Source organism: Chamaea fasciata, unplaced genomic scaffold (assembly GCF_029207755.1).
Source record: "Chamaea fasciata isolate MVZ Bird 193981 ecotype frontalis unplaced genomic scaffold, bChaFas1.0.hap1 SCAF_22, whole genome shotgun sequence".
NCBI lineage: Eukaryota > Metazoa > Chordata > Aves > Passeriformes > Sylviidae > Chamaea > Chamaea fasciata.
In genome coordinates this window covers 1,699,555-1,714,788 of record NW_027094107.1, presented here as the reverse complement: position 1 = coordinate 1,714,788, position 15,234 = coordinate 1,699,555, and the positions used below count along the sequence as shown (strand labels likewise).

The 15,234-nt window shown below is 43.0% G+C and overlaps 1 protein-coding gene across 1 annotated transcript in view; it reads right to left on the bottom strand.

The window, feature by feature from the left end:
* The window catches only part of ABCB7 (ATP binding cassette subfamily B member 7), a 35,801-nt gene extending 23,750 nt beyond the window's left edge, over positions 1-12,051 (bottom strand). Inside the window, exons 1-3 of the mRNA XM_066202366.1 lie at positions 11,870-12,051; positions 5,764-5,841; positions 4,205-4,291 (exon numbers count right to left, since the gene is read on the bottom strand). Coding sequence (XP_066058463.1) covers positions 4,205-4,291; positions 5,764-5,841; positions 11,870-12,043 — 339 coding nt within the window. The 5' untranslated portion in view covers positions 12,044-12,051. The remainder of the gene's footprint in view (positions 1-4,204; positions 4,292-5,763; positions 5,842-11,869) is intronic.
* Between the last annotated feature and the right edge of the window lie 3,183 nt (positions 12,052-15,234).

The window sequence follows — 15,234 nt, the reverse complement described above, 5'->3', positions numbered from 1 at the left end:
CGTTGCCATGTGCTGGCTTAACTGATTCTATCAATTTTAACTGAATTCTTAAAATAGGTTCTCCTCCAAATCTTAAATTTTGCCCTAAGAGAACAACCCATTTAACAAGACAGCTTGAAAGACATTACTTTTTCCATTTGAGTTTATTTTAGGTTTAGCTTTGGGATTATTTTTCTGTTGTTGGGCTTGGTTGCCGTATTTTTTTACAGCAATGTAGGTTATTCTCCAGATGGACGGATGTCTATCACTGACACTTCTGATTATCCCACTGAACTCTCAAGCTGAATTATCTGCAGCTTAAACCACATTTCCTAATCGAGAACAAGGGGATGTGCAGCAACACAGAGCACAAGTATCAACATCTCATTTTTCTGTGTTGGCTACACTGGAGTTAACTTGAAAGACACAAGGGTTATCTAGGAAAGAAAGGAGGGCAGTAAGGGCAGCTAATCTCTCCCTTTCAGGCAATATTTTGTAGTGGGGAGGAGGGAGGGAAACAAAAAGTTAGTGCACACCTTTCAAAGATGACTCTTATGACAGAAGTCAGTAGGAAGGGGGAGTATTATAATAAATCTTACTATTTGAGGATAAACTAAATTAGAAGATAAATTCTCTATTAAGGTCTGGGGTGAATAAGCAGGAAAGGAGAGGTCTGTAAAAAGGTAAAATTGCTGAGGCAACCAGGGAAGCCAATCCTATAAAGGTAAGCTTTTAAAAGCACCAGGAAATTCATCTCAGTTTTTCTAGTCACAGCTTCAAGCAAAAGCAAGGCATTTTGTCACCAACTGCAAATGCATTGGAACATTACACAGGATAAGCACATTTCAAACTACTTTTAAAGAATGGATATATGGAAGATTTGTCAGTAGAGAGAGGATGCAAAAGTGCCTCTGCTGTGCCCTACCCACTTAAAAGATGGAGATATCTGCTGCAGCATATACATGAATCTTCCCATTTGAGCCAAGGATATGCATAAAAAGCAGTTCAAACACGTGGAAAATATCTTTGATCACCACTTACAGGTTAAAAGGAAGTTAAAAAAAATTGGTCCCACGTTAACACAAAAGATACAAAAGTGCAATCAGAGCAGTTCTAATTATATGTTGCTATTGGCTAGGCAGACTTTGCACAGAAAAGCTATTAAAAGGAACAAAATATACTGGCTGCAAACAAGGAATCTATTTCCTTTTTTCATGGCTCTGAACTGTGACAGAAGTAAATCCATTTAGAAAAAAGTCAGGAGGCAGCCACTCATTTGCCAAAGGCCTTGCAGAGGAACAAGAAGAAATATCAAAGGATGCAAAATGCACACATATTACATCAAAGTTTACCATGAAATAAATGTTACTGTTGTACAGAAACATGAGTTAAAAATTGTTTAAATATTCAAGTGGCAACATTAAGAATTAAAATGAGCAATCTGCTCAATGGACTCGGGCCCTTTTCTGATTCTCTGAGGTACATAAAAAGGTTAAGAGATGAATTTATTTTACCTCCTTTTAAATGGCAGTAATGTTTTATGTTTTCTTTCAAGGTCTATTTCTACAGAAATGCAAGGAATGGGAGGAAAAATATTATAAATCAAATACAGCAGGGAGCAAAGAATGAAAGCCTCTTTTTGAATGCAGCATGTTTTTAAAACACACTATGCAATACTGAGGATTATTGCGAAAGAAAGATCACTGACCAACTTCCTGTCCCTTCTACCCATCCCATCCAGGTTTAGGACCTTTTAAAATACCTAAAAAGGGGGGGGAAAAAAGGAAGCCATAATTCCTCTTCACAATCTCCATGGTTATTGAGCACGGCAAGGCATTCACTGGGCTGACCCTGTCACTTGGTAGATAAAGCCTGTGCCAGGATGATGAGCTGTCAGAAGTGGGATGCAAGAAAGTGGTAGTTTGACTTGAATTTAAGCTGTCACTGCTGATGAAGAGAGAAAGACACAGTTCTGGCTCCCCTGTGTGCTTCCTCAGGGAGCTCCATCATCCTTTTTACTGTACCAGCATAAGTTTTTCCCCTGCATGAGGTTGTTCTCCCAAGCACCACCAAAAAAACCCCCGAAGCCGGTAAAGACCAGTTCTGATCTCACCACTCAGCACAGCAGCCACTGCTGGAAGTAAAAGTTATTTTGGAATTTCAGAAAGTGTAAGTTTCTCTAGTAGTTACATGTGAGATGAAGGTAATGTGCCCTTCACTCTGTGCTCATCCTTAGGATTCAGTTCTGTACCTGCACAAGCTGCTATAAAAGGGGGCAATTTAAAATGTCACTCCCAAAGTCAGAATGAACAGCCTGGCTTGTCAGAAAAAAACTCTGGAATAGGGAAAGGTGTAATAGAGCTGACAGGTATCTCACCTGCAGTTCTCCTAAAAGTATAATCCTAAGGGGGAAAAAATGTGGTAAATGGGGTGCCAGTATTTTTACACACTGAATGCAAGTGCATATATATATGAGCTACAGGAGCTGCACTTGGAGCAGCAGAGTATTTCCTTCTCTTCAGTTTTGCTGAGAAATTCCTGGCAAACCAAATGGTGCCCTGGTTTTTTCCCCCTCTTCACACATTTCACCTCTTCCACAGCTGGTTCTTGCTCCTTTCTCCTGGGTAGCTGGTATTTGTTTAGTTAGACAACAGCCTTAACTGACCATGTCCTATATTAACCACGTTACAGCTGTATTTATTGGAATAAAAAAGTTAAGAGATTGATTTATACAAGAATAGCTGCAAGTAGTGGCTGAAGGGAGAATGCCAATGGAATTTTACACTGCCAGCAAATTAAAAAAATATCATCTGGCATCAAAATCTTTGGATAACATATTGCTAGTGAGTTTTAGCATTAAGCAACATCCAACATCCCTTAAGGCTACTTGTGTTGTAGTAAACAGAACCTTCCATTTCCTTTCTGACCAGAGAAAAGCCTGGAAAATTTAAATATGTGAAACACAGAAGGAGAATCAGTAAGGTTTGAAGTCAGTTTTGCCTAGGAAATCTCTGGAAAGAGCTTTACCTGTTGCAAGGAGGGTCTTAAAATGAGTCTGGTATTAATGTTACATGCAGAGCCACTGGTACCACTGACTGGAGAGGGCCAATTATTTTGTTTCCCCCTGTGTCTCATGCAAAAAAGATCACAGATGTTTACTAAAACAAGCTGGCTGCACCTCAGGTTATGAAATTCCCTCTCACTATAAAACATACACCTCTCCTGACTTCTGCCTGTAGCACAAACAGGTCTGGAATCAATGAAGGGACAACTCTCAGATGAAAACTTGAAAGAAAATCCTAAGTTGAACTCTTCAATTTCTTTACAGCTGTGGCTGTAGGAGAGACATCCTCAGAACAGTTAAACCAGCAAAGCAGCCTTGAAAGACCTGGATTCTGAAACTGAAAATTCAGTTTGTCATCAGTGTGGTCTTCACGAATTTTAGGGAAAATTCTACCCGAGTTTGAACAAGTTATAACCATTCACAGAGAATGATTCTGCAAATACACAAAGCATCAGAAATAAGTGTGCCCAGGAAATGAGAAGATGCAAGTTCTGTACGCTCAAGAGCTTTGATTTGGCAATTTTAATCACACAGTTGATACTGTCCTGTTTTAACCAAAAGTTTGCCTCGTTTTCTGATTGTAATCAATTGGTCTAATAAAAGATCCTGCTTCTCCTCATATACCATCATCATTACTTTAATGTGCTTCCAGAATAGAAATACAGTCAAAACATACCAGATGCATTGCCATTAATTCCAAGTAAAAATACACGGTTTAATTGCTTTTCTCCCCTCCCATTTCAAGTGTGATTTTACCAACTGATGCAATAACCCACAAGCTGATGTCTACTATCCTGTCTGCCAAGTCACAGGGAAATATCAGTCACAAACAAGATCAACAAACCAGTGAATGACAAGAAAACATATTTTCCATCCAAAGAATCTAATCCAGGCCAACTTCAAAGGAGTGTGGAACAGTAAAATGGCATTTTTAATAAAATAAATAAAGCCCTTCAACACCACTATCACAAACATTTGGTGATTCAAGAGCTAGCAAGTCTACACTGATAATTTAACAGTATCACCTGCAATATTTATGTATCTACCAAGAGAATTTTGGACAAATTGTTCTTGAGGTCTTCAGTTTTTAGGTTTAGTTTTTGGGGGGAAGCTGGTAACAATTTTTTTTTTTTAAAGCAACAATAATTGAGCAAGTTTTACCCCTTCCTTTGGATCTGTGTGAAGCCCTCCACCAGCATGGCCATGCCAACACATCCTCTTCTCTATCAGTTGCCACCTGGGCAGGATCTGTGTGAAAATGACAAGACAATTTGCAAGAACATTGGGAAACAGGCCCATAAAAGCCAGCAGAAGAAACTCCTGGCCTGTTTTGCATCTCTCATCATCAAACAGTTTAAATTTGTTTTAAAAAAAGATCTCACCTCCCTCTAAAAACCTTGCCTTGCTTAAGAAAACAATAATAAAAAAGGGATATAATAATCCCAGCAGCAAAGAGCATGTTCCAAGCAGCCAGGAGGGAAAGATAACAGATCCTTAAATATTGAAAGTGAACTGAAGAACACAGAAAAAACCTTTAGGTTTTGGAGGATAAGCATACTCAGGCACGTTAATATGTAAAGTGGAACACATTTAAGCAACACTCTTTCCATGTGTGTAAGAGTAACTTTACTTGAGGGCAAAATAAACAGATAAATCTGCTTCACACTTGTCTTTCCTACCAGGATGGGAATGGGCACAAGTTACCCCATTCCTGCTGCAATCCATGTAGAGGGGCAGTTGGGAAAAGAACCTGCCTGCTAAATGCTCACTTCTCTTAGCACATAGCCAAGATTCCCTGGAGAAAAATTCTGAATTTATTTATGCATGCAGATGTACTAAAAAATAACTCCTCACTACCACCAGGCATTTTTCCAAGTTCAAAGTGCCTGCCACAGACAATGGACCTGTTAAAGCTTTTCCAAAAAGAATTTGCTTTTTGTTTAAAAGATCTGCTAGGTGTTGACAATTTCCAGGTTCAAGTTATGTAATCTTATTTTATGTTGGTTGATTGCAGCTCACAGGGTTTTCCCAGATCAAAATGTCACTTTTCACATTTTAAAGAAAAACATTATTTAAAAAAACAATCCAAGCAGATCTCATACTTTGAAGTCACAATGACCCTCAAAAGATTTTAGCTACTTAAGTCAGTTATGAGTGGTTATTATTTTTATAATGACAAAAAAAAAAAAGAAAAGCAAGACAAATACATTTCTCAGCTTCATTCAAACAAGTGTGTTACTCAGGAATGCGTAATAATTCTTCCGTGAACAGGAAAAATTGCATCTTCCCTGTGTTTACACAGGTTTTAAGGCAAGCAGACCTCATAGCAGCAAGAGTCTGACATCCTGGCACTCAATTATGACAATATTCTACAACTTAAGCAGAATTTTGAAGGAATAAAGCCCCACATATTGAAGGAAAACTCAGAGTTTCCAACCTGGCTGTTCCTTATCTGGGTATTTTCTGTGCTTAATAAATGAATCTAAATATCATCACGTAAAACCTACACTTTTAAGAATTCTTTTCTTTAATGTTGGTGTATTATCATTAGTTTGCAGAGATTCAGAAAAACTTCAGAAATGTAAGCTGCCATTTAACTTCAGAACTGCAAACAGTGAAATTAAAAGAAATGAAAGTAACAGCAGTTGAAACTCAAAGATGCTCCAAGGGCTTAAGTTTCTCATGACCTGCAAGTTGGAAGAAGAACAATTTTTACCCACCTCTGAATGCTCCAGTAATGGCCTTGAATAATTCCCTCCCAGACTGTGCCATGATCTTTGCCTGCAGATTGGTGGAATCTACAGAAAACAGGAGAAAAAAAAAAAAGAAAAGAAAAAAAAAAAGAAAAAAAAAGAGAAATGAAAACAGAGTCATGCAGAACATGCACTTCATATTCAGAGAATATTCATCTAGTTTATGTAAACAAGCATAACATGAAAAGAAGGCAGATGGCTTTGTTTTTTAACAACTGACCACAGAAAAAGAAAATTGGTGGGGAGCAGCTGTAAAATAAATTACATTCACACATCAGAAATGCTCAGTGACAATGAACTGAATTTCCCTTCCCTGAATCCCCACTCTCATCAGACTTTGTTTCTCCTGTACAACAAAAGACCAGTTTTCCCTTTCCTCTCATTTTAATTTTCTCCCAGGTTGTCTTCTGAATTCTTTCAAATAGTCCTTTGTCCTGTTTCTCATCAAGAAATGTTATTTTTATGCTTATGGGTTCTGCCATTCCCAGTTCCTCTTAGCTCAGCTCATGACATGCTTGTCTCCAGAAGGCAAATCAAAGCTCCAGCTTCTGCCTGGGAAGCACTGGGACTATGAGAAAGTGGAGCAGGGCTGGCAATAAGTTTCAGGTTATCAGAACACAATACATGCAATATTCACAGATCCTTCAATGCACCTTAACCTGGAATACACAGCTGGCACCAACGGCACCACATTCTACATGTTACCTTGCAAAGCATTCCGTATTTGTATATTTTTAAGGACCAAAATAGTTTAAAAAGACCATTTCTTTTCCTCAGAGGGACTGGCTGGCAGTGCTTCCCCATGGCTAAACACAGGGAGCTCCCCAGGTCAGCCCTGATGGTGCCACAGCAGCTCTGACACTCAATATTCAGGCTTTCACTGCTCAGTGAATGTACTGTTACAGGATTAACCATACACCTCACTCCATATAACAATCACACCAAGAGCAAAAGAGCCAAAGAGCTGCTCACCAGCCCATGGCAAAGGACAAACAGAAAAAAAAAAACAAACCCAAAAACAAAAACACCTTGATCATAAAAAAAGGTAATTTTAACCTTGACAAACAGCAGCACCATCATATATTTTATACTTTGCCTTTTAAACATCCTTTTCTTCCTAAGACACATACCTCAAGTAATAATTTCATGAGTCATTACAAAGAAAATTAAAACCATTTCTCCACAAGTCATCACATGGGCCTGCTATTCCAAACATTTCTATTCTATGCCATTATATACAGGGAAAGAGTGAACATCATAATTATACATTGGGCATTTAGCAGAGCTAACTGGCCTGGGTGAACCATCCTGAGACTTCCAAGACTTGGGTTAAACAAAGGAGTTGCATTTCTAAAGCAATTCTTTGTAGATGCACTCACAGCTTTGTCTCAGCACAGAGGATTCCATCTAAAGCAAGACACTTTCACTGGAATGATGACAGGGTCATAAACAGAAAATATAATGGAGAAATTATGATGCTTCAGCAGTGTTGGAAAGTAGCTAATTACTGTTTTCTAGAGTGTACCCACAGGACATCATAAAAATGTTCCACTAAAAATCCGTCTCCTTTGACCTCAAAGTTCTCAGAGTTCACTTCTGACTGAAATATGAAGCAAACAACATCACAGCAACAACGTCCCCTGAAACACCAGCAGATATGCTCTCAATTACTGCATTACACAGATAGCCCGATTTCTTGACTGAAGCTATGAACTGTCATGGGGTTAAGACAGCAAAAACATTAAAGGTTTTGCACAAGATACACAGAAAAACTTGTTTTTATTTTCAGCCTTGAGCCTGGAAGACCGGAGTATTCAGTCCTTTCTCAAGCTCCTGCTAAAAACCAAATCTGGGCAAAGAAACAAAGAGGTGAACAACTTCCTTCAGTGCTGGTTCCTCTGACCATCACAGTCCTGAGAGCAGAACTGCCCAAAGGAGAGGGGCTGAAGCTTTCCCTGCCACTCTGCATACATCCTGCAGGAACACTCAGGACTCCACTTTCCCTCACCAGGGCTCCCAAGAGCTTTAAGACTACAAAGAAAAGCCATACTTGAATCTAATCACAACACATAAAAGAAGCAGGTTATTGCTTTCAAGAACCAGGAGCAAGTCCTGCTTAATTCACAATTTAAGAAATAATGCAGGGAGCTCAAATTCTGGCATCTCCCAACTCCTGAATGCCTGACTCTGCACCATTATGTTCTTTTAATGTATTTTTGGATATGATTCTATAAACTCTAAAGGATGAAACAGATGTCTAGTACTGATTGCACATAAAAGTCATGTTGTTAAAGTGTCATGACTGTGGGTAGTAGTTTAAATACTACAAATGCAAACAAACAACAGGGATTAAACACATTTGTGCAAGGTCAAACCCACACTTAGAAGCTTCTCTCTGGAATATGATACTTTGTGTTCCAGACATGCTGCACTCATCTCATGGGAATTTTTTTTTTTAAACTGTAGCAGAAAAGATAACTGAAGGTGGGATTCAAGTTCCTCTGCAGCATTTAAGTCCCACAGTTAATCCTGCCGAGTTTACAAGGCAAGAAACTAAATGATGAATAGGAAACGGGAGGAAAATGAGAGAAAAAGGTGAAAATATTCTGGTGTAAAGACAGGCTAAACTGTCACCAGTATGAACAAAATCAACTGAACTGGAGCTACATTTGACAGTGGCCAATGTGCAACTGCCCTGGACACCTGGATGGATCTGTACAAAAAAAAGAAGGGACCTTAAAGGTCATCCAGTGTCACCCTTTGCCATGGGCAGGGACACCTTCCATGACACCAAGCTGCTCCAAGCCCATCCAACCTGGCCCTGAACCCTCCCAGGAATGGAGCATCCCTCCTCCCTGCAATTTGAGCGTCCATTTTCAAAGACAGACACGTGGGATTGCTGCTCTGCTCAGCAGCAGTGCCTCCTCTCTAAGGGGATTTTGAAAATTCAGGGAATTTCAAAGAGCCCCTCACAAAGCAGGGATTTCCCAGTGAGGATTGCTGACTGCCACAGACTGCTCAGCTGCACCCTCAGAGTCCAGAGAAGAGAATTTACCACAAATGTGTGAAATGTCTGCACAATAAACATCAGTGCCATTTCACAGAACAGACCAAGCTTCAGGTGAAAAGAAATAAATAAAAAAACCCGAGGTAAAATACAAATAAATGGAACAAAACCACCTGAAACTTCTCTTGCAACCCTTTCCAGAGCAAGGGATATTATTAAGTTATGCAGAAGGACAAGCTCTTTATCACTGGCAGCTGGAAGGGCGAGATAATGGGAGGAAAGTCTCTATTTTGTACTGTTACAGTTACAATAATTTATACAGCCCTGCTTTCTACAACTGCCAAAGTTCTCCCTGAAATAAACTCCTCAGTGTATTTCTTTGCTTATAAAGATTCCCTGGCAAAATAATTATCCTTACTTAAGGGCTGTTAGACCCTTCCAGTCAAAAGCTATTTTCTTTCCATTTAGCTAATTTAACTAATTTTTAGATTCATTTCATTTCCATATTGACATTGAATAGACTTTGCCATTGCTTTTGTTTTGGATACAAGCAAACTTCTATCAAAAAAACCCAAAACAAAGCAAAAACCAAACCCACAAGTTTCCTAGAAAAAAAAAAATCCAACAGTTGTTCAGTTACTCATGAAAGTTTATCATGCCAACGTGCCAGTTCTCCACTCAGCAGAGATCCTAAATTCCAAACACATGTTTTGACATGATGAAACTTTGCCTGCTCCAACCACAGAAGGGGGAACTGAAGGAGCTGTGGTTATGGAAATACAAACTGATCTCAACATCAAAAAAAAGAGGCCTGATCCCAGTTCCACAATATTTATGAAACCTGTTTTTCCCCCTCCATAAATTGAGCTTTTTTCCTCTCCAGGATACAAATGTTGCACCCCTCAGTATTCAGAAAAGCAAGACTCTAATCAAAATTACTGAAAAATATAAGTGTAAGGGGGGAAAAAAGATTTGAATCTGTAATGCAACAGCACCCAAACAACTCCACTGTATTTGACTCTCGTGGTACTAAGTGCCACAGAAAATACAAATACTGTTTTATAATACAACCAGGCTTACAATTAATTGTAAGCTTAAAAAAAATTTACAACGGACATGAAACCATGAAGACAGGAGACCAAGTACTACATGAATGCAAAGCAGAGTAGAAGGATGAGAGCCAAGTCTTTGAAATTAACTTTTTCAAAAAGAAGGGTTACAACTTTGCTCTTACAGTCATTTTACCAGAGCTGCTTCCTTCCTTTAATCCCATTTTTCCTCGGGAGTTAAGCTATGGCTGTACTGCTCACCAGCCTGAGCTGTAACAGGCACAACTCTTGATTGGCACAGTTCTGCTGCCACAAACCTCTGCCATTTGTGTAATTACATCAATTAAAGCATCAATTAAAGCAGAATTGTGGCTGTGGAGTTCACTCCCATCTGGGGCTTTACCCCAGAGCAGTGAGGAGCTCTGGTGTGACTGTGCCACTGCACGTGTGGCCCTCTGTTAAAGGCCTCACTCTCAGGACAACGCATCTTCCTCTGGCAGCAAATTTAATTTCACGTTTGAAAAAAACATCTCCCAAATTTTTGAAAGGCATTATAATCAAAAAAAGTCTAGAACACTGAAGTTTGAGCCTCCTGTCAGAAGTTTTGTTTAATAAAATAAATGCTTGTGTGTTTCATGAATTCTAATTTTCAGCCAAACAGAGCTTGATGCAAAAGTGAAAATTCATTACCAGACCATTAAAAATCCATTAACTGACCACTTTCTAACACAGAAATGCCTAGGAACTAAAAAGCCAAAGAGATACACACACACACATACACACACCACAGATGCAGTATTAGCTTTCTAGATCAGCAAATCTAGTGCAAATCCACATTTAGTGACACGTGGCAATTAAAACTGATCAGCAGGGACTGGCATTTCTCACACGAAAATAAAGTCATTCAAAAGGAAAGCAGGAATATAATTAACGCTTCTATTCATCACCATGATAACATTGCTGTTTGTTCCCTAACAGCTGAAATACGTCTCCAGGAATACCAGACAATACTGAGTATTCAGGTGTATTCTAATGTATGCAAATACATGGGTAAAATATTTGATCTGCACCGACTTTAGCTCTCAGCCTCTTGCACAAGTTCCCAAAATTAAAACCTCCAAAATTTACCCTTTCAGTCCTGCTCATCTCCTCCAGTAACATAAAGTTGACTGTAGTCCCTGACAGAATTCTGCCTGTCAGGAAAAACTAATCAAGGCAAGTGACAAAGAAGTTACTCATAAGCAGCAGTAATCTGAGGGGATAAAAAAGTTTATTACCAAAGAGAATTACAAGCTGAGTTTATGAAAGTTCATTCCCTCAGTCTTTGGGACACACTTCCTTAAGCCACTTTAAAAAACACACGTGAATTACTGAAAGCTGGACTTCGTTTGAGATAAAGTACTCAATACTTTACTTCTAATAAAAAGTAATTCACTAGGACATAAAAGAGCCTTCCATAGCTAACAGAAAGCATCCCTACTCCCTTCCTGCCCATAACGGCAGAATTAGCTGTCAGCACAAGTCACTCACATTCCGCATCCGTTCAAAGACACCGAGGGTTTTAATGCTTGTCCCCAAAGAGACTCAAAGGCACCCCCGGGGACGTTTGTCCCCGCGGATCCCGGCCTCCGGGAGCCCCCGGTCCCCCCCGCGTCCCCCGGGGCGCCGATACCGGCAAGGCAAGGACGAACCGGGCGGTGCTGGCAGAGCCGGCGGGACAGCGCTGCGGGCACCGGAGCCCCCTCAGCCCCTCACCGGAGCCCTCTCAGCCCCCTCAGCCCCTCACCGGAGCCCTCTCAGCCCCCTCAGCCCCTCACCGGGGCCCTCTCAGCCCTCTCAGCCCCTCACCGGAGCCCTCTCAGCCCCTCACCGGAGCCCTCTCAGCCCCTCACCGGAGCCCTCTCAGCCCCTCACCGGAGCCCTCTCAGCCCTCTCAGCCCCTCACCGCCCCCCCCAGCCCTCTCAGCCCCCGGCGCCCCCTCAGCCCCTCACCGCCCCCCCCGGCGCCCCCACACACCTGTGCGCCCCCCGGGGCGGCTCGGAAGCGTCGCCGCCCGCTCCCCAGCGTCCCCCCGGAGAAGCAAGCGAGGGCGGCGGCGGGCGGCGGGCGCAGCAGGGCCAGGGCGAGCAGCAGCCGCCGCTTGCGGGAGGCTGCGGCCGCCAGGCCCCGCGGTGCCCCCAGCACCGCCATCTTGCGAGGGCCGCGGCGCGGGGGATTGTGGGACGGCGGCGGACCCGCGGGAGGGCGGGGCGGGGCGGGGCGGGGCGGGGTCTGGGCGCCCTGAGGGGAAGCTGGCACGTGGCGCCATGGCGGTAAGGGGGTTTGTATGTTCTCGAGCCACCACGGCGGGACCCCGAGAGCGGCTGCCCTTAGACCCATCGTGGCGGACAGAGAGGGGCTGCCCTGGGCCTCCTCCCGGCATTCTGTGAGAAGGGCTGCCCTCCACCATCGTGCCCCGAGTTGGGCAGTTCGGAGTACCACTCTGACTCGGGCTGCCCTCAGCTCCACCATGGCGTCCAGAGGGGGGCCGCCCTCCTCAGTCCCACCATGGTGGCCAGAGAGAGGCAGCCCTGAGCCCCACCGTGGCGCACAGAGAGAGGCAGCCCTCAGTCCCACCATGGCACACAAAGAGGGGCAGCCCTCAGCCCCACCATGGCACACAGGGGCAGCCCTCAGCCCCACCACTGGACTCAGGGAGGAGCAGCCGTGAGTCCTGCCGTTGCACTTCCAGAGGGGCTGCCCTCTGCCCCATCATGGAGCCCAGGGATGAGCAGCCGCTGTGGTGTCTCAAGAGGGGCTGCCCTGAGTGCCACCATGGCAACTCCCAGAGGAGCAGCCCACAGCCCCACCAAAGCACGAAGTGAGAGGGGCTGCCCTCAGTCCCACGACACCATCCAGAGAGGGGCTGCTCTCAGGCTGCCATGGCACCCTGAGGGGGACAGGCACGGCCCTGCTCAGCTGGGAATTGACCCGGCCCTCCTGAGCCAGAATCAACCAGACTGTTGTGAGCCATGTCCCTCTCAGAAGGCTTTCTGTTTTGACTGTGCAGATAAAAGCCTTCTCTTTGAGGCACTGCACTGTTGGAATATGGGTGTCCTCAGCACAAACCGCACAGCTGCAAGCATCGCTCCTGCTGGTCAGCAGCTCTGTCAGTACTTCATACAGGGTGCTCCTTCCAAGCTGCTGGTAGCACTCCCACACTTTGTCCTGATGCAGCTGGACACTGACATCGCTGTAGACAGGAAGAGGTGCTCAAGCTGGCACACAATCCTTCTGGATTTTGGGTCCTACACAGAGCAGCAGCCCAGGCAGTTTCCTCGTGCAGAAAAGCTCTGGCCTGGAGCACCATGAGAGAGCACATGCCGGAGGGGAAGGTGTAGATGGCATGTGGGATGATACATCTCTGCACAGACCTAATCCTGTTTTCCACACCCTTCCCAGCGTTAAGTTCAGAGCTACCTCAGAGGCCTCCTTCAGCCCACACAGCTCAGCCGTAGTTCCTTTGAGCCAGAATAATGCAGCAATAGTACGGTTCCTAATTAAACACCCACTTAAGAAGATAGAGCTGTGCCATGGATTACATTTCCAATGGCCTATATACTCCCATGTGATCGGCATGCAGAGCTGTCAGAAGGTTCTAACTCTGTGTGGCATTTCTAATCACACAAAGATTGCTTCAAAGCTACCAGAGCTTGACTGCTGATGCTCTTGCCTTGAGGGAGAGTTGTAAGCTCATTTGCAGGGGAGAAAGACAGACAGACAGACAGAAAGGAAGAGGACAATTGGCTTAAAGTCGATTTTAATGAGGCAGGATTTCTCTAGTCTGTGCTTTGATACACAACTTTGCTCCTGACCGGGATCTACTTCAAACGACAGAGGCGACATTTTTCTGGCACTAATCTAATTCTTCATCATAATTGCATTTGTCAGAGCGGGGTCTGAACAGTGCCGCCCCGTGGCATCGTTCAGCGGGATAAACAGGAATTCTGGGCTTCTGGCTTCCATACACCTGCTTCCTTCCCTATGCTCTGCTCCACATGAAAGTTTGACCAGGCAAAATGGGATAATCATAACTCTGGGATAGCCTGGACAGACAGACTGGCCAGCATGGCAGCATCTTTTGAGTGATTTCAAATGTTTCTGCACCGCTGCGATGGTTTCATGCACAGTGTTTGTGTGCACACAGTACTTTATTGGATCAACATGCAGCACAGGCTCACAGCACAGTGAAATGTGTCCAGTGTTTTGACTGTATCAAGCTCTTTGGACACATGTTACACAGAATATCCTGCACATGGATAGCAGAATCTTGTGCTGTGGTATCACAGGATCTCACAGTGCCTCTAATGGGGACTTACAAATCACTTGGCAATTGTTTATTGTCAAACCTCACGACCCCTGCATCATCTCAGCCTTGTGATTGTTAGACAATGTACCATTTTATTTTTTCCACGTGTAATATATTTGATAAGAGTATTCTCCCTGCAAATTTTACTTTAGCTGCTCTACCTTCTTTAATAACTCTCCCCTGCTACTGGCTTTATTTCCTCTTGCTAATATTTCAGTCTTGTTTCCGGTTCTGATCTTCTCTTTCTCCTTTTGATATCACTTCATTTATGTGATCCCAGATTACTGATGCATGTACAAGGCACTGCACAAACCCTAAGAGATACCCAGGGTGAAAAGAGCCCATGTTCCTGTGGTAGTTACAACCTCTATCCCAGAGTGACTGAACTAGGAGAGCAGAGCTCACAATAGACACAGAAAGCCAACAGAGGAGTTTTATGAACTTACACTGTTTAAAGTAGCTCACCACAAAATAAATAACTGTTTCTCTTCAGATTTAGCTGTGGAAGCAGAGGATCTCCTTGGAGACAGACAAATCAATGCCTGCTCCAGAGCTGGCACTCTGGAAAGATGACAGAAGAAGCTCAGTTGAGGAAATAGAAGCCCTGGGAATGGAAATAACTCACCACAAAGGAGATTTGTGAATAGAATCCTAGAAGATACCTAATCTGGCCTTTTTCCAGGACCTGTGTAGACAAACCAGGGCTTGAGAACAAGGTCAGTGTACTGAATGAGAACATGTTTGTTTTTCTGCTAGAAAAGTTTACAGAAGCAGCTCAGCAATAGAAATACAACACCCAACTTATGGAGGTGAAATAACATTTTATTTGAGTTTCTTGAAGTTCTTAGCTTCTTTCTCATTAAAGGTGCTTAATATGAGTCTAGCACTGTAATGAATTTCACTTCTAGCAGCAAGTACTTATTTCTTCCAGCTGCAAAAAGCAGAGTACAATTTCATGAGGACTACTTATAGAAGTAAGATTTATAATTAATAACTTTCCTATAAAATTGAAAGAATCAACCTGAATTCCAGA